The sequence below is a fragment of the Phoca vitulina genome, unplaced genomic scaffold, assembly GCF_004348235.1.
Source record: "Phoca vitulina isolate PV1807 unplaced genomic scaffold, GSC_HSeal_1.0 scaffold15, whole genome shotgun sequence".
Classification (NCBI taxonomy): Eukaryota; Metazoa; Chordata; class Mammalia; order Carnivora; family Phocidae; genus Phoca; species Phoca vitulina.
In genome coordinates this window covers 26,576,035-26,592,156 of record NW_022589718.1, presented here as the reverse complement: position 1 = coordinate 26,592,156, position 16,122 = coordinate 26,576,035, and the positions used below count along the sequence as shown (strand labels likewise).

At 43.8% G+C, this 16,122-nt stretch overlaps 1 protein-coding gene across 2 annotated transcripts in view; it reads left to right on the top strand.

Moving 5' to 3' along the window:
* Positions 1 to 16,122, top strand: part of WWC2 (WW and C2 domain containing 2) — a 202,904-nt gene that overhangs the window by 169,555 nt on the left and 17,227 nt on the right. For both annotated transcript variants that reach the window (XM_032413687.1, XM_032413686.1), the window contains 5 exons: positions 1,756 to 1,886; positions 4,067 to 4,265; positions 5,475 to 5,639; positions 6,911 to 7,003; positions 9,613 to 9,855. In XM_032413687.1, coding sequence (XP_032269578.1) covers positions 1,756 to 1,886; positions 4,067 to 4,265; positions 5,475 to 5,639; positions 6,911 to 7,003; positions 9,613 to 9,855 — 831 coding nt within the window. The remainder of the gene's footprint in view (positions 1 to 1,755; positions 1,887 to 4,066; positions 4,266 to 5,474; positions 5,640 to 6,910; positions 7,004 to 9,612; positions 9,856 to 16,122) is intronic.

Sequence of the window (16,122 nt, the reverse complement as noted above, 5' to 3'; positions counted from 1 at the left end):
TGGTTTTGGTTTATTATCCAGTCTTAAAATCTTTACCTTTTAATGGAAATATTTAGTTCATTTACATTTAATGCTAATTAGTAATATATTTGGGTTTGACCCTATGGTCTTACTGTTTGTTTTCTTGCAGTACTGTCTTTGTTCCTTGTTTTCCTTCTTTTGGATTAGTCAAGTACTTTTTTAAATTTCATTTTCCCTCCTATTAGATCATGAGTAACACAGTCTTTTATTTTTTGCTGTGTCCCTAGTGATTACAGCATGCATCCTTGCGCTATTAGAAGCTACCTTAAATTAATGCTTTTACTTTTTCCAGGCAGTCTAAGAATTTTAAAAGACTTTAACTCCATTTATTCCCTTTCCTCCTTCTGTGAAATTATTGGTCATGTATTTTAGGTACATGTATTTTAAATCCCACAAGGTATTATTGTTTTATTGACAGTCAATATTCATTTAGATTTCCCCACATCTTTACCCCTCCTGGTGTATTTCATTTCTTTCTGCATTAGTGTGCTTCCATTTGGGTCATTTTCCTTCTGCTTGAAGAACTCCCTCTGGTATTTCTTCTAGTGCAGATCTGTCAGTGTCTTTATTTCCACTTGTGAAGGACTTTTTTCCTGTATATTCAGAGTTCTCAGTGGGCAGTTAATTCTCTGAACACACTGAAGATACCATTTTGTTGTCATCTGGTTTCCACTGATTCTGTTGAGCTGCTGGAAAACAGTTGATCCTTCAAAAGTAATGCATCTTTTTTTCACTGTTTATAAGATTTTTCTCTTTTTCTTTGATTTTCAGCAGTTTCACTCTGATGTGCTAATGTGGCATTTTTTCTGTATACACTAGTGAAATTCTCCATCATTTCATCAGTTTTCTTGAACATATTAATTGTAAAATCTTAAATTCCTTCTCTGAATAACTGCAGTATATGGATCACCTGTAGATCTGCCTCTTTCATCTTATTTGTTGCTGTTCTTGCCCTTCAGTCAGTCATTGGGTCCTGTTTCCAGTGGATTCTGGATAATATGTATGAAGAATGATAGAGGCTCTGGCTGATACCTTCCTCCTGAGAGGATTTAATATTCTTCCAGAAGGCAGGTTACAGATCACCTGGATCACTTGGAGGACCTGAGTTCCAATTTTCCTCTCCCTAGGAAAAAAAAAGACCTAGGACCATAAAGAAACTGAAGCATCTGCTTCCTCTTTTAGCCTCGTCACAGCTGGGTTTTGTTCAGTTTCTCACCTCTTGCTTTCACATATGCCACTTAGGAACAAGCAAATAGCACACCAAGAATATTGTACAGAATACCGGACTCACTACAGGTCCTTTCTCTGGCCCCTCGCGTGCTGCCTGCTGTGGTGGTTCAGCTTGGTTTTCATCTTGGCATCCTACTGATCTTGCCAGTGTCCTGCACAGCTGTAGTTTTAGCCTGTGCGCCCCACCATTAGATCTGACACCGTCCCCAAGGGAGAAGAGTGACAGTGATGTCGCTTCACCTCCTTGTACTTTCTTCTCCCTGGGATCTTGGCCTCTAGTCCTGATTGCCGGTGTTGCTCTTTCCTTGCTTTAAAACAACTGGAGTTTGGTTTGTTTGTTGCTCTTTGTCTTATTTTATTCAGCTTTCATATTTGTTCTCAGCAGAAGGATTGGGTCCCGTACCACCTTCTTTTTCACAACTGGAAGCTTACGTCCCCATCTGATGAGTTTTTAAATCATGTCTCACAGTAGATGCTGTTCAGTACCTTATTTCTATTCCCCAGGATGCAGTGTCAGCCTTACTTGCAAGGACATCAGCCGAGCTGTTGGCTGTGGAACAGGAATTAGCACAGCAAGAAGAAGAAGAAGAAGAACCTGGGCAGGAAGAAGAGCAAAGAGGTCCAGATGGAGATTGGTAAAAACAGTTGTTTCCTTTTGCTCTCTGGGAACTCAAAGAGGATGTGTTTAGTTTCTTACAAGAAACTTTCAGGGGAACCTTCATAGGTTCAGATCTTATTACCCTGGAATTTTGGAGAAGAGTGCCATGCCAGGGAGCCGCCACTAAAGGAAAGACCTTCTTCGGTCATCAGAGAGTCGAAGAAGGCAACAGGGAAATGGCGGGCAGCATCAGCATGAACACAGGAAGGAGGCTCTTTGTTCCTGCTTCCTTCAGTTCTGACACTCTTTCCGGAGCTGTTTGAAATTTTAAGTCTAAAAATACCTGTTTTGAAAGGTGTGGTGGTGTATTGTCCATTCATACATAAATTTAAAACTTACTTTCTTTTTCTTTAAACTACCAGAAGTACCATTGTACCATTTAGGTTCAGGCAAGTCAGAGCACACATTCTAGAAAACAGCTTCTGAGTCGTCACTCTCTATTTGTTACCACTTCCATCTTCTTTTCCTGCTCCCTCCTCATTCTCCACACCCCCACCGATAAAAAAAAAAAAAAGAGGTTACTATAGCTTTTGTCTAGATTCACATACAAAAAAGAACTGTTATTTCCTGGTTTGCAGTTTTCTCTAAAAACAAATTTTAGTGAATGCGTCAGTTTTTAAAGTATATATGTAAAATTATTTGGATTGATTTTAATGTATATGTAGTTGCTTATACTGATACGCTTGAATTACTGTTAACACATATGTATAGCGTGTGTGTGTGTGTGTGTGTAAAACTTGTTACAAGCTAACAGTGACAAGATATGTCGTAAATAACAAACTCTTAGACATTTGGAAGCAACAGCTTACTACAGTGATGAACAAAGGCACAGATGTACTTTGTTCTTATCAGAAGCCCTTTACAATGGTTATGAATCAGAGTACTGCAAAAATAATAAATACAAGAGTGATTATAAGGTTCATCATGGTATTTTTAAATACCAAGCCTTCTTTGTGTATGTAAAATACAATTCGTTTCATATACGTTTCAGAAAATACACTTGGTATGTAGCATAAAGGAATTTATAGCTCGCAGAATTCATTGCTAGCTCCCCCGTGCCCACTGCATGACGAGGCGTTTAATTACTGGCGTGTGCCAATTTGTCAGAAAGTCACCAATCACAAATATAGCTCAACTTTGAGTTATCAGTGGAAGAAGTGTTTCCGTTCTAAGGACATGGAACTCAACAGAGCATGAGGTATTCTAAGCCATGCTGGTACTATTACGTTCCTGCCCATGCGGGTTATAGAGACTGTATGTCGTATGTGCATTCTGGAACCCTGCTTATCATGCCACCCCAGCCCATGCCATGGCTTTTGTTAAAGACGAGATCATATGGCATTAGGATTCTTGTGATGTCAGTAGTAAAACTCCCTTTTCCCAGGGTTTTACCCCTGCTAGCCTGTAAGCACAGCTGACCATGGACATATTTTTTTTTAAGATTTTATTTTCAAGTACTCTCTACACCCAACGTGGGGCTCGAACTTAAAACCCCAAGATCAAGAGTCGCGTGCTCTTCTGACTGAGCCAGCCAGGCACCTGGATATAATGGAGATTTTCGGTGCTTATGTCTTTATTCGCTTTTAGAATAAAGTCATCCTGTTGTATGATTAATTTTACAATAAATAAACATTATAGTGAGTGTCAGTTTTTTAAATGGTGGGGTTAAATTTTATATGTGATTTTTTTTTTAAGATTTTATTTATTTATTTGACAGAGAGAGACACAGCGAGAGAGGGAACACAAGCAGGGGGAGTGGGAGAGGGAGAAGCAGGCTTCCCGCAGAGCAGGGAGCCCGATGCGGGGCTCGAACCCAGGACCCTGGGACCATGACCTGAGCCGAAGGCAGACGCTTAATGACACGACTGAGCCACCCAGGCGTCCCTTTATATGTGATTTTCAGACTATTTCTATTTTAATATCTAGGGATTAGGTCAAATTTCATTCATTTAACTTTCTAGTGCCTAAGTATGGTGCTGTCGCTGCGTGTCGCTCGAGTCAGAGGGCGGTTGTGTCTTTGAGGCGCACGTGAGCTGCAGTTCGCGCCGCAGCCGTGGCTCGAGTCACCGTGCATGAGCCGCGTTCGCTGCGCCGCCCGGGGCGCACACGTGCCTCACCTACCTGGGGCCTGCTTGCCTCTGTCTTGTCGCACCGCAGGTTGACCATGCTGCGAGAGGCCTCTGATGAAATTGCGTCTGAAGAAGAGGCCCCCGTGAAGTTGCCAGAGGGCAGTAGCTGTCCAGGAGACTTGTGCTCGTGCCCGAGCGCGCCCGAGGCGCAGGAGGACGCGGGCAGGAGAGAGCGCGGCTGTGCCGAGGACCGCGGGCGCCAGCCACCTGCCGGGCCGTGCACCCTGGTGAGGACCCGCGGCCGCGCGCCCCGACGCCCCCGTCCGTCGGCACCGCGCAGGCCGAGTCTGTCCCGGCTGTGATCCCGTGTTAGGATTTCGTGCAAAGCTCGTCCTGAGAGGCGTTTGTGGAAATGGGCTGTAAGAGGCAGTGGAAACGCTGTAAAATTTTTAAATGGGCCCCAAATATTCATTCTTCGCTTACATTTTATGTAGGAAGATGAATAGTGCTATTTAGATCTCCATAAATGTCTTCTGAATATGTATTAAAAGCATTTCCAGAATGACTACCGAATTCCAGGATAACTACTTGATTAAGTTTTGTAAATGTAAGTTTATTTCCATCTCAAACCTGAAGTAAACATTTAAAGTTCCTCTTGGTTAGGGTGGGGTTCTGGTTGGAATCTGCTCTGGAACGTGGCAGGTGGCTCGGGTTCCCTGCGGGTGCCAGCCAAGTTATGCTAGTTGAGGGAGAGACGTGTGGGTGGAGTGCATTGGGATGCTGGTCATGGAGGCTAGGAAATTCCAGTTCTTTATTCCTGGGGGAAATAGTATTGTACCCTGACCAAAGACTTTTCTTCAATAAACCAATACAAGGCAGGTTGGAATCCTTTTATACACATAAGATCAACAATAACCATCTGCATATGCCTGGAGAGTTTGTATTTTGAGAAACTTCTGTTTTTACTTTTATTTTTCGTTACATTTCCAAAGAGAAGCTAAAAATCCAAACTCAGCTTCAGAGCGTTGCTATTTTCAAATACATATAATTGCATATTCTATATGAAACTGTAACTTTGTAGTACATTTTCATTTTCTTGTATGTAATTGCTTCTATCATTATTCTGAAAAAAAGAAAAACCTAATTGGAATGTTGAGCAGCGTTTAATGATGAAGTATTCCTAGATAAGATTTCTACAGAACCACACTTAATCTCTGTAAATCTTAGCCTTCCTCGTGTGGGTCTGATGTGTTAGAGACGACACCTCCATTTATGGGCGATCCTGTCCTCCCCACGGCGGGTCACTTCCTAACTCAGTGGAGAACCCTCTCCCCGGGTTCCCATCCGGAGTAACACCAAGCCTTCCTCTCCCCAGTGGCCCCAGTGCTGGGTGAGGCTCTGTTGTGAGATTAGATATTTCTTTTGTACTTAGAAGAAAGGAGCAGACAGGTATCCAGGCCCGTCCGCTTCTGACAAATTTCCGACTTCCGTTCCAGGTCGATAAAGAGACAAACACGGAGGAGGCAGGTGATGCCGGGGTGGCGGTTCGCCCCAAAGAGCGCAGCTGCCTGAGCGCTCGGCAGCGGCCCTTCGTGCGGAGCAGCGTGATCGTGCGCTCGCAGACCTTCTCCCCGGGGGAGCGTAACCAGTACATCTGCCGGGTAAGGGGGCCGGGGCCCTGCCCTCCCGCCGGCGAGCGGCCCCCCGAGGACGAGAGACTGTGCACCGGCAGTCTTCAGACTCCGACTGCAGACACACACGGCTAGAACCGCTATGAAATATACACGAAATAGCACACTCCTATGGGCCTTCTCAGTTGGGGTTTTTTTTTTTTCCTTTTCCTAAATTTAATGTCTCATGAACTCCAAGCCATTTATTTGGCAAACATGTGAAATTAAGGACCTGGCTGCTGAGTATATTTGTACTTCGGTCTGTATTTAGAAACTTAAAATTTTTTGTATTTCTGCAGTACATCCTATATGCTTCAAACCACGTTAATCCCGCAGAACCAAAATTGCGACTTGGGTTTTAGAACAAAAATCATCTTTTAATAATGCCTCTAGACACGGAATCAGATTCACAGTTCTGTAGAGAATATGGTGGGATTTGCATCAGTTTGCCAAGTTCTATTTCCGGAAGTATTTATGACTTACAGTAATATAGATTAATAATTATAAAATGGTTTAGAAAATACTTTCAAAATTCTAAATTTATTCATTCAGTTCAACAAATACTTTTATGAAGCACCCGCTGCTAAGCATGTTTCTAAACACTTGGTTGGAATTCCTCTGTGAGCAGAAGAGCCCCAGAGCCCGGCCCTTGCAGAGCTCACATCCTTGTGAGTTGAGCCAAACAGTGAATGTGATGAACAAATTATGAAGTGTCTTGGGTGGGGACCGGGCCTCTGGAAAACCGTAGAGCAAGTTAAGGGGGATTGGGCATGGTGAAAGCAAAGGGTCTCAGGTTTAAGTAGGGTTCAAAGTAAGCATCATTGAGAAGGTGCTGTTTCAGCCGAGACCTGAAGCAGGTGAAAGGGTGAGGACGGGCTCTCTGAGCCAAGGGCATTCTAGGTTGTTCTAAACTGTGACTCAGCTCTGATCTGGTTATAACCCTCTAGGTTATACAGACCTTCCTTTTTAAAAATGAATATTGCAAATTAGCTAAAAATACAAAGGATAATTTTATTTCCAAGTATGTATAATTATCTTAATGTAGGAGTTCTGATAACTACCACCAAAAGGCAATTGTTGAAATTACATAAGAAAACTTAGTTGTTTAAGAAAAGCATGGAACGGAAAAACTTGTTTGGGAAGGATTTTCTTAAAGAAACCACCTCCTCACCACCTGCTTTTACCTGATAAACTTCTCAGTTGTAAACCACTAGCGCTCTGTTATGCAGTGATTTTCTTTTTTTTTTATCCTTTGTTGCCAGTTGAATCGAAGTGACAGTGACAGTTCAACCTTGGCTAAAAAATCACTGTTTGTGAGAAACTCCACTGAACGGCGCAGTTTGAGGGTCAAAAGGGTATGTATTCCCCCCAGCAACATCTCCCTGTCTCAGTCCAATCCAGAATCACAAATTGTGAACTGCTGAGCGTCATTGCTCCATGCTCTTGGGCCGCTGAATGAAGCCACTGTGATTCCAGAGAGACACAGATGTGTTAGTTATGGAGACGGAGGGAGGGTGTGCTTGAGAGCAGCCGTTCAGTGCTGGTTTGGATCCTGTGATAATGAAGCCAGGAAATTCACTTTGCAGTATCGATGGAAAAGGGGCTTGCTGAGTGGGTTGATGGTGCTGTGTCCCCACACTGTCTCTGGCTCTCGAGTAAGAGTGTAACACCCAGGACCTTTTCAGAGGGGCGGATATTCTGCTAAAGGAATACATAGTATTAGCAACTTGCTTCAAAAACAGACATTTTTGGGAAAGCGCCAGTTTTCCTGGAAGCCATAGGTCTCTGAATGAGCCTTAAGGGATAAGTCTGAGAGAATATTTAAATAAATTAAAAGGTTGGACTGTTCAAGTAGTTCAACAATTCCTGCTTACTCACAGCTGAAATGCTAATGAAAGTTACTGGCTTACTAATGATTTGTGTAGTAATAATGGACTAAGCTATTATACTTCCGCTGAGATGTGTTGTTTAAAGAAGCATGAAGCCCTGCGTGTGCTAAGCTCTGTGGGTGAGGGGAGCACCGCCTGCAGGAGGCTCCAGTCTAAAGGAGGCATTCAAGGAGCGCACAGGACTGTTGAACGTGCGGTGGGTGAAAGAAAGGAAGGAACTTGGGCGCCTGGGTGGCTCAGGCGGTTGAGCCTCCGACTCTTGATTTCGGCTCAGCTTATGATCTCGGGGTTGTGGGATCCAACCAGTATCAGGCTCAGCTCTAAGGGAGGAGTTTGCTTGTCCCTCTCCCTCTGCTCTTCCCCCCTGCTTGTGCACCTGTGCTCTCTGTCTCTCATCTCTAAAATGGATAAATAAAATCTTAAAAAAAAAAAAAAAAAAGAAGGAGCTCATCTGGTTGGGAGAAGCTAAAAGACTGTGTGCCGGAGGTCCATGGCCTTGACACCTGGATAAAATTTCAAAAGAAGATGGTAGCGGGGTGGGAGGTGGGGAGGAGGGATACCAGTGCGGTCTTCCCAATGTAGTGACATCCCGCTGACAGCACAGAAACAGTTACGGCGGGCGTACTTACACCATAGAAATTGGCGAACCCTACAAGCCATGCTCCGCTCTCCACCCATGCCCCCACCCAGAGCCGCTTATTAAACGTCGGCCAGCACACCGCTGCACATGGGAGTCCTTAGAAGGGCTCCATCTATATAACCACGAGGAAGGATTTCTGATTCTGAAAAACAATACAGCTGAAGAGTGTGTGTCTCAGTGATTCTGCTGTATAATAGGTTTGTTAGAGCAGAGGTTGAATAGAGGGAACCTAATAAGAATGTTAGAGAACGTTACAGCAGTATGTGTTGGGCGAGGAAGAGGAGTGATACAAGCTCTTCATCCCTGGGCGAGGGCTCTAGAACAGGAAGGGGGATGCAGGCCCCCACCCCCATCTGTCATGAGCACCACCGTCATTCCAGATCTTCAAGCCCGAGTACTTCTCAAATTCGAGTCCCTCCCCTCGCATCAAATAGTACCAGTTTTTATTAATAACCTCTTATTTTCCATTCCCACTGCCAGCAGTCTGGGCAAAAAATACCCTCCTTGTTCCCCTCCACTGCTGCATCTTACCCAGCCTCATTGGACTTCCTTTCCTCAAGCAAGCATGACTGGCCCTGAGCAATCTCTCCCTTCCCTGACTTCCTGTGGCACAGCTCACTGCTGGAAGTCTTCAAGGTTAACAAGTGGGGCTTCTCTTCCTGGAGTTTGGCCCACCACCCCCCGCCCCCACCCCAGCAGACATTTAGTCACACATACGCTATAATTATTTCTTGCTAAATAGATAAGATTGGCCCTGGGAAGAGCCCCAGTGATTCTCGGGTGAAAGTGGACATTAGACCATGCGAAATGGAGGAAGGAACTGGGATTTAAGCATATTGATCAGAGTAGGGGCTCAGAATCAGAATGACCAGCTACATTCTGGCCGGCACCTACAGAAATGATGGCTAAAGGAGTGCGCTCTGGGGGTGCGGTCACTGGTCTTGAAATGGACGAAGGGTCAGTTTCTTTTATGTCTGTTTCACAGAGGGCAGAAGCTCTGTGTAGTAAATTGGCCAGGCCAGGAGAGGCTATACTAGGGTAACAAGTTAAAAAATCTCTGTGGTTTAAAATAATAAAGGTTTATTTCTCACTCAGCTACATGTTCGTTGCAGGTTGTCTAGATGCTCTGCTCATTTTGTCTTCGCTCAGGACCCACACTGATGGGGCCTCCGCCTCTGAATCTTTGCTGTCCCGCTAGCAGGGGACAGAACTCCTCACATCTCACACTGGCTTGGAAAGGCTTCTGCCCGGAGGTGGTGCATACACATGACTGCCACTCACCTTTCATCGGCCAAAGCAGGTCACCTGGCCGGTGGTGCCTCACTTCAAAGGAGCCAGGAAATGCTGGCTGTCATGTGCCAGGAAGGACAAAGAGCAGAATAATGAGTACCCACATAATAAGGGTGTTTTGTTGTGTTGTTTTCTAACCCTGCAGACGGTTTGCCAGCCAGTCCTGAGAAGAACAGCACAAGAACGCCCAGTGCGCACATCTCTAGACCTAGAACTGGACCTTCAGGCATCTCTAACCCGGCAGAGCCGTCTCAATGATGAGCTGCAGGCCCTCAGGGGCTTGAGGCAAAAGCTGGAGGAGCTGAAAGCTCAGGGAGAGACTGACCTTCCGCTGGGTGTGCTGGAAGATGAGAGGTTCCAGAAGCTCCTGAAACAAGCTGAGAAACAGGTAGAGATCCCAGTGTCCCCACTGTCCCTGAGGGGCGGGCGAAGAGTGGGTCCTAAAGCCTGCCCTGTGGAAGGTCCCCAACTTACACTTGGGTTTGACCAAGTCTTCAGGTCCTTTTGCTGGAACTCAGAACACTTTTTTCCCATCGTCATAGGACTTTTTTTAACCTAGGCTATTGCTAAGAGAGTGGTTACTGCCACCCACCAGGGTACAAATAGAAGGTCCCCCCACCACGTCACCCCCACCCCATTGGCCACCTGCCTGCCAGCAAGGAGCACAGCCGCCAGGGAGGGTGGTGGTCTGTTTCTGCTCAGCAGTTGTCTCTGTCTCAACACGAGACTTGGCAAATAAATACAATATAACTTTTAATATAAATGACAAATTTCATTTGAATTTTCTGAGTAGCTCTTTAAGATTCATGAACCACCTCCGTTGTAAATGCATTGTTCATTTTAATGCTTCTAAATTTTCACATTCTTTCTTTCCTTCAAAAAATATCACACTCCACATATTGGCATTATTTCCTGCCTTTCACCATACAGGTTACTATACAAAATAAGGTAAAATCACTGATTAAAAACTAGGGTATTTGGGGCGTGCCTGGGTGGCTCAGTTGGTTAAGCATCTGCCTTCAGCTCAGGTCATGATCTTGGGGTCCTGGGATTGAGTCCTGCATCAGGGTCCCTGCTCAGTCGGGAGTCTGCTTCTCTCTTTCCTTCTGCCTCTGTGCTCACTCACTCTCACTCAAAATAAAATAAAATTTTTAAAAAATCTTAAAAAAAACTAGGGTAATTTTAAGGGAATATTTCTATTGTTCTGCCACCTACCTACAACCAAAATTTTCTGGAACCTGCATATTTATTCAGTTGGTTTATTCTCTGAAGTTTAGAATTCATATTTGGGTATAGGAGAGTATCCACATCCATATATAATATACAAATAGAATTTTCCACATAGTTGAAATATTACAAATGCCAAAACATTATTCTCTTTCAAGCATTTTGGATAGAAATCTGAAATCGATTATAAACTTTCTTAAACTAATAGAAAATCTTGGGCGCCTGGGTGGCTCAGTTGGTTAAGCGACTGCCTTCGGCTCAGGTCATGATCCTGGAGTCCCTGGATCGAGTCCCGCATCGGGCTCCCTGCTCAGCAGGGAGTCTGCTTCTCCCTCTGACCCTCCCCCCTCTCATGTGCGCTCTCTCTCTCTCTCTTTCATTCTCTCTCTCAAATAAATAAAATCTTTAAAAAAAAAAAAAACTAATAGAAAATCTTGTCCATAATATAAACTTCCCTTTTTGGCCCGGAGTTATTGTTTGGTCACTAGTGTGTGGTACTATAGCGAAACTGAGTCATTTAATTGACTAGCACTACTAATCCTGGATGGAACTCAGAAACTTAATGAATGAGTTTTAGGGATCAGACTGATCCCAGTAATTTTTAGAGAAAGTTTAGCAACAAAACATATCACTTATCTGTATTGTGTCCCACCTGATAGAGAGAAACCTTGGCATACAGTAGAACATCAGTAAGTATCTCTGTTCAGTGGAGAGTTGAATTGTAGGCCTTATGTTTGGTCCTATAGAGACTACCAGGGTAATTAGACACTGCCGCACCCTCTAAGAGCTTATGGATTGGCAAAGGAGATGAGCCAGATACACCAGATCCTCAAGAGAAATCACTTTCTAGTGAGATCAGCAGACGTTTCTTGGAGGAAGTAGCAAAGTGGTCTTGAGGGCGGGCAGTGGGATTTCATCCACAGTGGGTTGAGGGGCCAGCAGGTGCAGGAACCTGCAGTAGTCAATGTCCAGGGTAGCTCTCGACAGTGAAGGGTCCATAGATATGAGCCCCCAGGAAAGCAGTGCCACAGCGTGACCGTCTCTGACAATGGAAAATCACATTAAAAGCTGAAATCAGCAACTCTTACATTTGTCACCTTGATAATAACCGTTGCTTTTATTCTCTTGAGTCTTTGAATTCATCATCAACAATCATTTCAAACTCTTGGTTGACATTGATGAACTTTAATATCATGGAGAAGTATCACAATCTTTTGACCCCTATGGGTCCAAGGCTTTCAAAGCTGCATTAGAGTTTTACAACTACAGATTTATTTTTTTTTCAAGATTTTATTTATTCATTTGAGACACAGAGATACAGAGAGAGAGAGAGAGAGCATGAGCAGGGGCGAGGCAGAGGGAGAGGGAGAAGCAGGCTCCCCGTGGAGCAGGGAGCCCGATGTAGGGCTCGATCCCAGGACCCTGGGATCATGACCTGAGCCGAAGGCAGACACTTAACCATCTGAGCCACCCAGGCGCCCCTACAACTACAGATTTAAACAGAACACTGCATCTTTGGGTTTTTTTATTGTTTGTTTTTGATTTGTCATGATCTGAAATTCCAGATCCTTGGATATCAGTAATTATAAAATCTTTTGGGACTCTTTTTTTTTTTTTTTACCTTATATCATACTGCTAAATTCATCCGTGGACTGCTTGTTAGTGTAGTTTGTTTTGACGGCTATCTAATCTCCAGTGTGTAGAGAGAGGCTCAGTAAAGCAAAAAGTTATTAGTTATTTGAAAAAAAACTAAAATAAACAAAAATAGACAAAGCTCTGGCAAGATCAATGAAGAGAAGATACACATACAGAAAATTATAAAAGTAAAGAGGGATAGAATTACAGATAACTTTAAAATGTAAAAGATAAGTGAATAATATCAAAGACATAGGCCCGTAATTTGAACAAATATCTTGGAAAATGGAACATATTAGAATGGATGAAGGGGGAGAAACAATTGAAAATCCTGTACCTCTTAAAGAAATGAAAGCAGTGATTAAAAATCTATCCACAATGGAAACATAGGTCTAGATGTTCTGTAGGCAAATTCCACCAAACTTTCAAAGATTATCTCAATTTTATATAAACTCTTCCAGACACCAGAAAAAGAGAGAACACTTCACAACTCATTCTCTGTGACCAAATTCCCTAATACCAAAACTAGACAAAGATATTACCAAAAGGAAAAATCACAGGCCAGTTTCATCCATAAGTATAGATCCAAAAATCCTAAATAAAATGTAAGTAAATATAATCCAACAATGTATGTAAAAGATACTACATTTTGACTATGTTGAATTGCGCAAGGATTCTTTATCATTAGAAAAATCATTAGTACAATGAGTCCCCTCAACAGATTAAGGAGGAAAACGCTTTGATCAACTCAACAAATGCAGGAAAAATATTGATAAACGTCCATATTCATTCATGTTTAAAACTCTTGGTAAGTTAAGAAGAGATGACGTCTTTAACTTGGTAGAGAATAACCAAAAGCAAATGCGGTCCTAAATAGACAAACATTGGAATTGTTCTTTAAAATCACACACAGGCATTCAACGCTCTTCTGCTCAACATTGTATTAGAACTTCTAACCGATGTAAGGCAAGAAAAAAGTAGAAGCAGAGAGACGGGAAGGGAGGAGATAAAGCTGTCATCCCTGGCAGATACCATATTGCGTACATTAAAAATCCTCAAGTTCCTACAAAGAATAAGAGAGTTTAACAAGATGTGCAAATGGAAGAATCATTTACAAAAGTCCATTGCATTGCTATTATACACCAACCAGAAACAACTGGAAAATTTAATTATGAAGATATTTTTTACCACAGTATCAAAGAATATCAAGTATGAAGGAATAAATTCAACAAAAATTTGTATTATGTTACAGGGAAAACTTTAAATAACCTTATGAGGAGAGTAAAAAAAAAAAAAACAAACCTAAATTCATGGAGAAGTATATGCTACATTCGTATAGAGCAGGGGTCAGCAAACTTTTTCCAGGAGAGGCCCAAGAAGAAATTTTTTGGCCAGAGGGTTCTCATTCACTAACCTCTCCACTCTGCCATGTAACACAAGAGCCGCCATAGAAGGGACATACATAAATATTTCACTGGGCTGTGTCCTCAGAAAACTTTACCAAAACAGATGCAGGCCATAGTTTGCCACCCTGACCCAGAGGAAGAATTACTATTGTGGAAATAGTTGAGTCTCCTTAAAGTGTCCCACAGATTCGATGTCATTCCAAGCTGAATGCCTACACGGATCTTCCTGGAAATTGGTGCAATTAATGAAAGAAGAAGAATAGCCAACACACTTCTGAAGAAGAAAAACAGAGTGGGACTTGCCCTGCAAGAAATCAGGGGTTGTTAAGCCAGTAAAGTTGGTAGATAGTAAGGATGCAGTGGGAGAATCAGAGACCAACCAATGGCATGGAATCAGGGCCAGAGACAGAAGCACACGCGTGTAGAGCATTGCTGGGTGGGGAGGTAGCAGGTCAGCTTGCGGCAGGAGGACGGACTGTTGAGTCAGTGAAGCTGGGGAAAAGGTCAGGAAAAGATGGCGTTGGATGCCTGCCTTACCTACAAAAATCAACTCCAAATAGATTAAGGACTTAAATATCAAAAATAAAAGTCAAAAACTCATAGTGAGAAATGTGGGGTGCATCTTTTCGTGTTTTGATTTTTTATCTCTTGACATCTGTTCTGTGTCCTCCGTACTTGAAGATAAGGTCGATTGGGGCAGAATTGTTGAGAGTCTTGAATGCTGTGTTGGGGAGCCACCAAAGCTTTCTGAAGAGGAGGCTTCTTTGGGAAACTTGTGGTAGAGATGTGTGTGCGACATCGGCCGGTCCACTTGCCACAAAATACAATGGGGGGAGCTTGGGCAGGATCCAAGCTGTCTGATCCTGATTGAAAGAAACAGGGTTGAAGCATCCTTTCTGAGATCAAAGTATCATAAATGCACCATTTCCTAGGTGGGTTGGTTTTAGTCTTTCATTGTATAGACTCTGAGACTTCTGCTGGTGTTAATAGATGACTCAAGGTTTGCAGGTTTTTAGGGTGACTCTTGTTTTCCTTCTTCATTAAAGAAATCCTTAGTGCAAGTAGATGAAAACGGAGGGGTATAGGACCCTGCAACCCAGGAGATCTTCAGGGCTCACCTAGATGCGTTGTTGAGTCTCTACAAACCTGCGCTCAAGTAAAAGTTGATGTTTGAGGCACACATGTTCATTTTAAGGATTTGTCCTTTAATGAGCCAGTCAAGAATGTGTATCTGTTCTCAGGTGCAGAAAATACTGGGAGGGCGGTCCTGGGAAACTTGAGCAGAACTGTTCCTGTAAAGGAGAAACACCTCTTTAACGCAAGTATTTGCTCTCCTGGGTGCCTTTGGCCTAGCGGGCAAACTCTCATGTAAACGCCCCAGGGGAGCGACAAGGCCACCGTCTTTCTGCTTCTGTGTTACGGCGCCTTACGGTGGATATTCCATCCTGCCTTGGCAGAAATCTCCTCTGCCTCATTAAAGCCTGCTGAACTTGCTTGCCAGCCATGATTTTTATCCTGTTTTGAGTTTTGCTCGCCCCTTACCCACCACTAGAATACACAGTTGCCTCTTGACTTGCTGGTGGATAGATAAATGCAGCATAGAGTGGTGAGAAATGGTTGGTGGCCCCAGGATAGCTTGGCCACCTGAAGTTAGGCATGGCCCTGGGACCAGGCTGTGCCTTGGTTGGTCCTGGGACCAAGTATCCCTGAAATCCCGGGGTCCAGGGATATTATCAGGTCAAACCTAGGGGTTTGGGGAAGACACCGCTTCATGCCTGAGCCTCAGCAGTTCTGACAGATGATTCTGATCCCAGCATCCCACGTAACGGTCATGGTCACCATCCAGGGAAGTAATGGCAGTGACACGGAGAGAGTGGCCTGTTAACACTTCCCAGGCTACGGCGATCCCTGGCTGCCCTGTTTTCGTACCTATCATATGAGCCCATCCTACTGTTCTTACTGGCGGGAATAATCATGGGACTATCAGGCAGGTTTTCCGGGCATAATACGAAGTTGAACTAAATTCCCTTGTAAGTGACGTCTTTGAAAACTGTTAACAGCTGTGTCAGGCAACCGTTTGTGCGTCGTGGGTGGTATTTTCCCCTCTCATCTCCTAATTATTGGCAGTGTGTCCCCGTTTCAAGTCGCCATCTGAGAAGTGGGTGCCGGCTGTCATCCTGACGGGTGCTCTCATTTCCTGGGCCTACCCCAGAACCAGTGTCTCCTTGAAAGTGCTGCTGAGGGTGTGTGAGGATTTTCGTGCTTCAAACCTCAGCACAACCCACCACGCTTCTGCACAAAGCCACGTGCAGTTGGCCTCGCCAGCCGAGTTACCTTGCACGCCACACTGGATGCATTTTGCTCACAGAGCGGGCCTCCTCCCACCA